The sequence below is a fragment of the Dryobates pubescens genome, chromosome 4 (assembly GCF_014839835.1).
Source record: "Dryobates pubescens isolate bDryPub1 chromosome 4, bDryPub1.pri, whole genome shotgun sequence".
In the NCBI taxonomy this organism is placed as follows: Eukaryota; Metazoa; Chordata; class Aves; order Piciformes; family Picidae; genus Dryobates; species Dryobates pubescens.
This window is the reverse complement of record NC_071615.1, coordinates 33,693,305-33,703,957: the sequence shown is the minus strand read 5'-3', so window position 1 is coordinate 33,703,957 and position 10,653 is coordinate 33,693,305. Positions and strand designations below refer to the sequence as shown.

The window sequence follows — 10,653 nt, the reverse complement described above, 5'->3', positions numbered from 1 at the left end:
CCTGGAGGCAGGTTGGGCAAGACCTTGAGCAAGCTGCTCTGGTAGAAGGTGTCCCTGCCAATGGCAGAGGGGTTGGAACTGGATGGTTTTGAAGGTCCCTTTCAACCCAAACCATTCTATGAACTCATTCTAAACATCAAAACTAAGACCAGGAAGAATATGCATTGTAGATGTCAAGAGAAAAGGCACTGCAAGGATGATCAGGTGAAAACAAAGACAGACAGGGAGGTTTATTCTGGTAGGAAACCATCTGACAGGGCCACTGTGGATATAATGCAGCAATTAAAGGCAGGACAGGTGAAAATGGTTTATGTCCAAATGTGTGAGGCCTTGGTGAGAATTTAAGTGACACAGAGTGAGCAGAACCGATCAAAACTTCGTCGCTACAGACAAAGCAGCACCAGAATGTTTTCACTGCTTGGCTGAAAGCCAAGCCAAAAGTGACACTAAGAATACAAGACAACTGGGAAGGTAATAGTGTCCAAGCTGTTAAAAATGATGTGAGATGTGAGGGAATAAAAAGATCACAAGATCCACTTTAACTATTTTGGATTTTAGTTGACAGTTGCCTCCTGTGATATGACAGCCCAAGGCAACAGGGAGGTGGAATTGTTAAATCAGAATGGCTCACTCTGTTCTGCGGCTCCCAAAAATGTCAAACACAAACAGAAAAATTGGTTACAGCAGATGGAATGAAGTGAAGACTGAGAAAGAGAAGTTCTCATTACCAAGGGTGAGGGAATCTTCAGCCTTCTGAAAAAAAAAATCAATTAATAAGTAACAGAGTAGAGAGTGGATTGAGTAGGGAGCCTCGAAGGATCTTCACAGGATCCTCAGGCTGCGAGAGTGGGGGCCGTTCACCCTGGAGAAAAGAAGGCTCTGGGGAGACTTGGAGTGGCCTTCCAATACCTGAAGGGGGCTACAAGAAAGCCAGAAAGGGACCTTTTACAAGGGCTTGTAGTGACAGGACCAGGGGGAATGGATTGAGGAGGGCAGATTTAGACTGGAGATTAGGAAAACATTATTTCCAGTGAGGGTGGTGAGACACTTCAACAGGTTGCACAGGGAGGTTGTGGATGTCCCCTCTCTGGAGGTGTTCAAGGCCAGGCTGGATGAGACCTTGAGCAACCCGGTCTAGTGGAAGGTGTCCCTGTCCATGGCAGGGGGATGGCAAGCAGATGATCTTTAAGGTCTCTTCCAATCCAAACCATTCTATGAATCTGTGATTTTCAGCAGGACCTGCTGTTGCTTCCCAGGTGCTCAGTTGTCACCCTGTGGACATTTGCACACCTCTGGGGTTACAAATCAGCCCAAGTTTTGAGTGCCCAGCAAGAAGAGCCTGAAGTGAGTAGAAGGAGATGGCTCAGTGACTGCCAAAGAGAGGCAAAGCAATTGCCAAAGCCCAGTAAATGTTTTCAACTAAATAAGCCTGAAAACATCAGGAAATCATTCCAATCTCCTGGGGTAATACAGTCAAATAACAACAAAGAAAAAATGGTGTGAAGAGCTCCACATGAATAATGGAAGGAAGGAAAACAGCTGCAGAAGTCCTAGCAGGTTTTCAAAGTGTCATGTCAGAAGTTTCTTTTGCATACCCAAAGTTCTTCCACTGTCAAGCAGTTCACACAACACCTCAAACATTGCTACTATGGATATTGTACAAATGTTTGCAGAAAGAGGAAGGGAAAAAACCCTCACAAATTCTCTTTTTTTGGGGGATTTTTTTCCCCTTGAAGGAGTATTCCAAGGTTATTTGCTGCAAAACTCTCATTTTGGGAAGAAGCAGCAGCATCACTTAAGGCAGCTATTTGCCTAAATGTCATGTTTACAAGCATCCAGGTAATGGCAGTACCCATGGCTAAGTTACATCTTGGGAAGTTTGTACATAGGGAAGAAATTTTTTTATGCTGAGGGTGGTGAAACACTGGCACAGGTTTCCCTGAAAAGTGGTGGATGCTTCAGTCCTGGAAATGTTCCAGGTTGGACAGGGCTCTGAGCATCCTAGGCTGCCCCTCTGCTCTGGGGAGACCACACCTGCAGTGCTGTGTCCATCTCTGGAGCACCCCACACAGGAAGGACATGTACATGATGGAGCAAGTCCAGAGCAGGCTATGAAAATGATCAGGGGTCTGGAGGACCTTTGCTACAAGGACAGGCTGAGGGAGCTGAGGTTGTTCAGCCTGGAAAAGAGAAGGCTCCAGGAAGACCTAATGGCAACCTGCCAGTACCTGAAGGGGGCTATGAGAAGGCTGCAGAGGGACTGTTTGCAAAGGCCTGCAGGGACAGGACGAGGGACAATGGTTTGAAATGAGAGCAGAGCAGATTCAGATTGGATGTGAGGAACAAGTTCTGCACCATGAGGGTGCTGGATGACCTTTGGAGGTCCCTTCCAACCCAAACCATTCTATGATTCTGTGAACTTTGTGAGTAGCCCACCAACAATCCATACATGAGAAACACCCATTTGATGACATAGTAAAGATTCATCTTGACTTTTATTAACTCTTAAAAATAAGCAAACAATAAAAATACCCAGAAGACTTTTTCACCATGAATCAAAAAGTGAACAAATCCTATTTATAGCAGCAGATCAGCAAAAGTTCCTGAGAGATTAATGAACCTCACGAAATGTCTTTAAGTATTAACGGTTAGCTAAGATTTCTTCCTCCTTTCAAATCTTAGCTGGAAAACAGCTATTAATTTCAACTGACACATTACCTGTAACAGCATTGTTAAATGACTGAGGAATTCCAATTTACTCCTAGAAATGACCTTTTAAATATTATTTTGACTGATTAAAAAAATAATGTAAAAAAATCAAGACTAGAAAGCACTGCCAAGAACTCAGAGCACAGAGTAAAGTTTAAAGAATCATTTCCATCACTTACCATTTTTCCATAACCTTTAACTGATTCATTTGTAAGATCTTCCTGGAATTAATATTTATTTCTGAGTACCCTGCCTTTGAGGTGAATATCAATAGGACTGTTTTTTTCTGCTTCCCAGAGGCCTGGGGTTATTAGTTATCTCAGGCTCCCTCTACTGACTTTATGAGAAATGTCCCCAAAGCCCCTCAAGAAGCTCCTCTGAAAGTTTAGGATTCCATGTAATACCTGAAGGAATTAAAAAGGCATTAAAGTACAATTTTGTGGAAGGCCAAATCCTTATGAAAGTCAGAGTAAAGGGTGTGTCTACTAATTCTAAGGGAGAATCCTTAAAAACAAATCCTGCCTGCAACATCCATGGAATTAATTATATGGAATTATTATACAAACCATTTATGATACTCTGAAACTGGAGCAGGGCAGATGCAGGTTGGACACCAGGAGGAGGTTCTTCAGAATGGGTGTGGGGAGCTACTGGAACAGGTTGCCCAGGGATATGTTTGAGGCCTCATGCCTGGAGACATTCAAGGTCAGGTTCAGTGTGGCTCTGGGCGGCCTGATCTAGTTGGAGGTGTCCCTGCTGACTGCAAGAGGGTTGGACAAGATGACCTTTGAGGGTCCCTTCCTACCCAATGGAATTTGTTACTCTGGAAATTTCTTCATAATGTTTCAAGGGGTTTATATTTAAGTGGAAAAAAGAACCAGATGTTGCCATTTTTGCACAGTTCTTAGCAATCTGTCTTTATAAGCTCTCCTGCTCAGCTGAACCCAAAAATCTACCCAGTCTCCTGTTCATTCTCAATGATGTGATGTGAAGGACAGTTATCTACTAGTAGGGTGGCACAAGCACCATATTTACTTTCCACAGTTTGAAAATAACTCAAGAAGTGGTCAACAGAATATAAGATATCAAATAAGTGAGGAAATGTTCCCCATAGTTCAGAAATGACTTAACAAAGGACTTGGTAAATTACTTCTATTATCTTGTAAGACCAACATGATCACAGCTCCCTCCAACCTGCCTTTCAACACTTCCAGGCTTGGAGCCTCCACAACTTCTCTGGGCAACCTGTTCCAGTGCCTCACCACCCTCATGAGGAAGAAGGCTGCTGTGTGTTTTGCTTAGGATTATTTCAATAAAACACCTTCTTTAATGAGGACAATATCAGATTGTAAGTGGCCCTATAACATGAACCAGATTCACAGATTGCATTGGGTTGGAAGGGACCCTCAAAGGTCATCATGTCCAATCCCCCCTGCAGTCAGCAGGGACAACTCCAACTACATCAGGCTGCCCAGGGTCACATTGAGTCTAGTCTTGATTGTCTCCAGGGGTCGGGCTGGGGCCTCAACCACATCCCTGGGCAACCTGTTCCAGTATTTCACCACCCTCATTGTGGAGAACTCCCTCCTGATGTCCAACCTAAACCTGATTTAAATGCATCATTCTGTTGTCACATCTAGCAAAGCCCAGTGAAGCAGTTTTGTTGTAGATTAGAAACAAGTGATTTCATGCAGTAATGTCTACATCATGATGCACTATGAAGCTAAACCTTTGTCATTCCACTGTATATGAAGCTAAAAATCAGAAAGCCACAATACAATTCCTGGATGTCCTCCCCAGAACTCTGTCCCACTAAGCATTAACAATATCCAGGTACTCACCAGATCAATCAGACTCTCCTGGATTCTGTTCAGCGTGGTGCGTAATCTGCTGCTACTGAGGCCCAGGCCTGTTGATTCAAACTGGAAGAAAGAGGTTCTGTTTTATTTGGGAAGGGAAAATCCATTGGTTTAAATCTTTACAGTGATGCAACAAGAGCCTGAGTTTGTAAACATCAGCTACATTTTCCTTACATTGAAATTTTAGCACATAAACACAACCATACAAAATCAACAGTGGTCAGGGCACTCATGACTGCACTGGTGTGAACAATGACCCCAGTACGTTGCATGAAGATGACAGCTTACCATTCACACCAATAAACAGCCAGCATCCAGGGTTCTCAAACACTGAAGGTGGTTGAATCCCCATCTCTGGAGGTGTTCCAAAGAGGCAGAGATGTGGTGCTGACCCAGCCTTGGCAGAGTTAGAGAATGGTTGGACTCTTAAAGGTCTCTTCCAACCAAAATCAGTCTATGATTGTTATAAAGCTGTATTTGGGTGTAGGATTCCAGAATTTCTCATCTGGGTGATGAGCCCAGAGTGGTGTATCATGATGTCCCCACCAGGACTTGCATGCACACCACAACCAAGCCAAATGGCCTTGACTCCTCTCTCAAGTTGTACAATTCTTTATTAACTAATTTGAATAAGCAAAATGATATCCACTGATCTTTACAAAACAGCCATTTTTAGTACTGCTTAGAAAGGTCTCCTTAAGAAATGTGCCATCTTCATGTTCACAGCAGAAAGTATTATGGGGTGGATGCTCAGCTGGAATAAATCAATACAGCTCCACTGATGTCCTGGTAAATGCAATGAATTATCCCAGCCAGCTGAGGGGCAGATTTCACATGCATCATGACTGTGGCTACTTACCTTCCACTTTCAGTTTTAAGAAAAGCAAACAAGAAGTAAGACAAAAAAGGCAGTGGAAATGGGACAGCTAAGAAACACACATTTATGTCAAGAATCTGGGAGTGTTTGAACACAGTTCTGGTATGTGATTCACACCAAAAGGCAATTTACTGAAGAATATTTAGAGTATTGTTGTGCACTGTCTCACTGGACTTCCTTCAGGGCCCTAAATCAGGGAGGCCAAGTCATCTCCTCCACCCCTTTTCAACATGAAGTGGTTATCATTTAAATCCCCATTTACTGCAACTAACCTTAAGATGTCCATCTCCCCCAGCCCTACAAACTCAATGACAATTTACATCTGAGCTGAATTCCCACTGGAGGTACACTCACTGGATCCAAGGAGCGGTGATAGTGTCTTCCTCTTACTCCTTATCTCTCCCTCTCTCTTTTTTCCCCCACTCCTTTTTCTTCCCATTTGCCCTCTGCTCTGGCCCATTACCAAGAGTTTTCATCGGCTCTACCAAACCAGGCTCATAAACTGTTTGGTGTCAGTTCACTTTTTTGAATCATAGCACAACCTCCCCTGCTGCCCAGGGTTGCCTCAAGATATGTTGCTGCATAATTTAAGAGGAGGAAAAGCAGCCTAAACTGAACTGGCAATGAGCTCTTTATAATGAATCACCTTTTTTATGTGTGTCCTAACTTAACACATACAACATAAGCACAACATTCACAAAGAATTTTAACCACTTAAGGAAGTTACATTACCAACATATTTTTTCAGGCTCCCATTTGATGTTATTTTGTACATAAAAATCAACCAGAAACACTCTCAGTGGTCTAAATCACATACCATCACCCATCTCTACTTTCTAAAAGTTCAGAACCACTATGGGGAGTGAGGATGTTTCAGCAGCATTACAAAAGGGTGTATTGCATTCACAGACCCTTTGTAAGCATCAGTGTTTCCTGTGGAAAATCATCTGCTGAAACAAAAATTAGGCACACTACAAAAACATCACAACTTTGACCCCCCATCTGCTGTAAAATTTACCTGCCTAGCACTGGGCTGTTCTCTGTTAGAAGCAGAGAGGGAGGAACTCAGGATGGGCTTTAAAAAACACAAAAGGGGAGGTGGAAAATAAATGCAGAAATGCAACATAATGTGAATACCAGAGCAGCAAATTCAGCCAATGGAAATCAATTCTCTTAACAAAACCCAAAACAATGAATCCCAAACTTGCCCATCTTCTAAACACAAATTGCAAATACATTAGTCCTGCCAAAGAGGACAGCTCAAACCCATTTAGAACCATATGTTGAGCCTGAAAATCCATTACAATTTGCCAACAGATGATGAGGAATTTGGAGTCCCACAATATTATTACTTGCGGAGTAATTTAAGGGCCAAGAGAAGAGTAAATTGGTTTCACACACAGCTTTTCCTAAATGCTTTAAGACAATTCTGTTGGAAGCTGATCTATGTACAGACATTGCCAAGAAGCATTGATTTCAATTACAAGATCACTCCCAACCCCCTTGTTTTCATGAATGCAATTAGTTGGATAGCAGAATACTAGACCTGAAAAACTGTACTTCAGACCTCTTAAACCTGAGTTACTACCTAGCCTTTCTGCCCTGCTTCTCCTCTTCCTTTTTGCTATTCTTATCTGAGTTAGAGAGATGCACACAGAAAATTCAGTCACCTCATACTCCCTAGGCTTCAAACCACCTCCTTCCTCCTGCAGACTGCTCCTTTGCTCTCCGCTTTCTGCCACTACTTTTAGCTATTTCAGGTTGTATTCCCTCCCTTTCAAAACACTGCCAGAAAGAGAGGACAGAAGCTATTCAAAACATGATAGGATCCATGTCCCAGTGATAATGATGCTCCCAGTAGTTATTCCCCTTAGTGCTGACTTAATCAGCCTTTTCTTCCTCCTGCATTCAGGTCTATCCCATTGCCATTAATTTTTCTGGGGATTACCTATCAGACAGCAAATTTTAACTCAAATGATCTCATCTGTGCTCTCATTCTGTGTGTGCAGTGATATTTGGAAATGGAGAATGTTTCTACCTACCGTGTCATTGCGGCCAAAAAACGTATAGACTGCGTACAGGTAGTAATCAAAGAGCTGGGACATGAAGTGGATCACATCAAATGCAATTGGCTTAAGAATATTCATCATCTGCATGTACTTCCCTGAAAAATCAAACAGACAACATCAGTTTCCTCAGCACAAGTGCTGCAAAGGGAAGGCTGAGTCTGACAAACTCCAAACCAGCTTTACAAAGTTTATTCTTTAGTCTGGAATATTGCTTAAGAACAACTTAGTAACCTCTCAGAGATGGGGAGGTGTGCAAATAAAGCTAAAGGTGATGAAGGGGACCTGAAGGGCACCTACAGGAAGGCTGGGGAGAGACTTTAGAAGGGCTTGTAGGTACAGGATGAGGGGCAATGGATGAGGGGCAATGGTTTGAAACTGAGGCAGGGGAGATTTAGGCTGGACATTAGGAGGAAGTTCTGCACAATGAGGGTGGTGGATCACTGGAACAGGTTGCCCAAGGATGTGGTTGAGGCCTCATCACTGGAAACATTCGAGTTCAGACTCAATGTGGCCCTAGGCAGCCTGATCTAGCTGGAGCTGTCCCTGCTGACTGCAGGGCGGGTTGATCAAGGTGACTTTGAGGGTCCCTTCTAACCCAAAGCAATCTGTGAATGACTAAGACACCACAAATGCCTCAAGACTTCTCCCTAATGTGGATGTTAGTCTGTACCAAAGTGTCTTGAGCCATCGGCCTCCTGGTACCAAACTGAAGATACACAACTTTCTGGATCCTCTACGTATTTCTGCTTCATTTAACAAAAAAACAACAACAAAGTAGTTCCCTTCAGCAGTCTCTGGTAAGTGCTGTACAGAGCTACTTAAGATTTTAAGGGTCAGTGTGTGTTTACAGATGCACATATAGATATTATTCAAGCACCAGAAAGAGACAGGATAAAAATCACACACACCCAACAACTCTGGGAAGGACGTGTTTCATGTCAATGATACAGCATTTCCTGCTCTCCTTCCTTTATATGCCAGTGTAAGAAACCCAAACAGTTTTAATATGGATGTTTGAAATGTTCCTAGAGGGACAGACTGACAGCAGAAGGTGTCAGGACTCTGGCACATCCAGGGAGAAGAAAATTCCTTCCCTTCCTTTCTGTTCTCTGCTGTTCTGCATTTGACTTGAGAAAAAAAAAATATTTAGTGATTTCTTATCATGGGCACCAGACACTGAAAGGATTTAAAACAAATTCAAGACTTTGATGTCTATGTTAGCTGAGTCAAACTGATCATATGATCGGGAAAGAAACTTTTCCTTATGTGTCTAATACCTAAAAGCCTATAGCTTTTAGTTATTTTGTTTTCCAACATTGTGACAGGACAAGAGGGAATGGATTGAAGCCTGGGGAAGGCAGACTGGGACTGGAGATTAGGAAGAAATTCTTGACAGTGAGAGTGGTGAGACACTGGAACAGGTTGCCCAGGGAGGACATGGATGCCCTCTCCCTGGAGGTGTTCAAGGCCACTAGCCTGGCCTAATGAAAGGTGGCAGAGGGGCTGGAACTAGATGGTCATTATGGTGTCTTCCAACCCAAACCTCTATGAATCTATGAACATAAGGCACAGCTCTTTTCACAGGACCATACCAAAAGTAGACCTAATGGAAACCCCGCTGTTGCAGGGTTACATCCTCCAATATCCTGCTGGTTAGCTCAAACCTGACAGACTGCTGGTGCTATTAGCATCTCTAAAAGCTAAAAGAATAGCTAATAGTAAGAGCCAGCAATTTTGGAACCAAAATGTAAATGCAGTCCACCCAGCAAATAGGAGCTACCAGATCATTTAACAAATTGTCATATTCTAGGCATGTTTTGATGTGATAGATTGGGGGGGAGGGGAGGAAAGGACAGAAGGATGCTAAAGTAATTCCCTTTTCCTGTAGTCAACAACACTGTTTTTCAAGTTAATGCTGTGCCCAGCAAAGTAATTTCCTAGTCGATACAGAAAATGTTGCTTTAAGCAGAGAAACTGAATAACAAAAGGACAAAATCAGCTTTTGGTATCAGGGAGTTATTTGGATTTTTTTGAAGCAGTTACTTGTGTAGGTCAGTAAAAATAACTTTAATTTATGAAATAAATGCTACAGCTGCATACCTGGGAAGATGATAGAGCATTATTAAGGTAACGATCAAGCAATAATCTGACATTGCTCCTTTCCAGGTTTCTATCCAGCTTAGATTCCCTGCTTGGATATTATGGATCTGTGCCCCTGATACACAAAAGCATCTGTTTTGTTATTTTGGGAGATTTGACACAGGTTGCAATACATCTTTGGCACTGAAGCCCAGCTGTTAATTCTAGGCTTAACTATTAATGTTTTGACCCACAGCATTATAAGCAAACTGAAAAGTAGCCTTGAAAAATTCAGTTTGTCTTCCAAAAAGGGAAAGCCAAATGAAGCCAATTCCAGTGCAGCCCAAGGTGGAGATTTTCAGATGTTTGGGAAAGGATGGTAACCAAATCAGAGCAGCTGTCACCTTCCTATGTGCTATCTGAATAGTCTCTATTGCCACAAGCTGCGTTTTTTCACCTACTGGTGTGGTAAACACATTTTTAAGCTTGCCTGCAACCCATGCATCACACAAGGGTGATGTGTCACATTTTGGACTGTTAGATTTCCAAGTATCTGTGCAGCTGGTAGGAATATTCAAGGTAATCCCTCAGGCAGTATCTTATGTTTTTCCAAAGGGCTACATTCTCTAAACTGCCCAAGTATTGTCCCTACAAAGATCTTCTGATGCCAAGAACATTTCTCTATTACTACATCACTCAGCATCTTGACACAACATAACACGTGTTCCAAGAACATTTCCTCCTTGTTGCTCTAGCAGGATGCCAACTTCTAGCTTCTACACACTGCTACCTAGTTGCACTAAAGCTCCTGTTTGGGGTGAAAAGGGGGGATAGGAGAACATTTCCAAACAGCAACAACAGCCCAAATCCACACTGTGCTAGAAACTTTTGAAAACACCACTTAAAAGATTTTGAGCAACTCAAAACAGTTTGACTTGCTAGAGGCTCTTTGTTAATAGCTAAAATTGCTGAGCATTTGCCAGGTTGCTTTTGAGAATTTCCAGCATTCCTTTTGTCCTTAAAGACAGTAAGTTGAGAGTATTCTCTGTCAGGCATTAGG

General features: G+C 42.6%; 1 protein-coding gene across 2 annotated transcripts in view; it reads right to left on the bottom strand.

The window, feature by feature from the left end:
* VPS50 (VPS50 subunit of EARP/GARPII complex) overlaps positions 1-10,653 on the bottom strand; it is a 49,524-nt gene that overhangs the window by 11,531 nt on the left and 27,340 nt on the right. Inside the window, exons 21-23 of one of the 2 annotated variants that reach the window (XM_054161080.1) lie at positions 7,488-7,609; positions 6,464-6,520; positions 4,551-4,631 (exon numbers count right to left, since the gene is read on the bottom strand). In XM_054161080.1, the coding sequence (XP_054017055.1) occupies positions 4,551-4,631; positions 6,464-6,520; positions 7,488-7,609 (260 nt within the window). The remainder of the gene's footprint in view (positions 1-4,550; positions 4,632-6,463; positions 6,521-7,487; positions 7,610-10,653) is intronic. The other variant, XM_009907435.2, reaches the window with a different exon arrangement.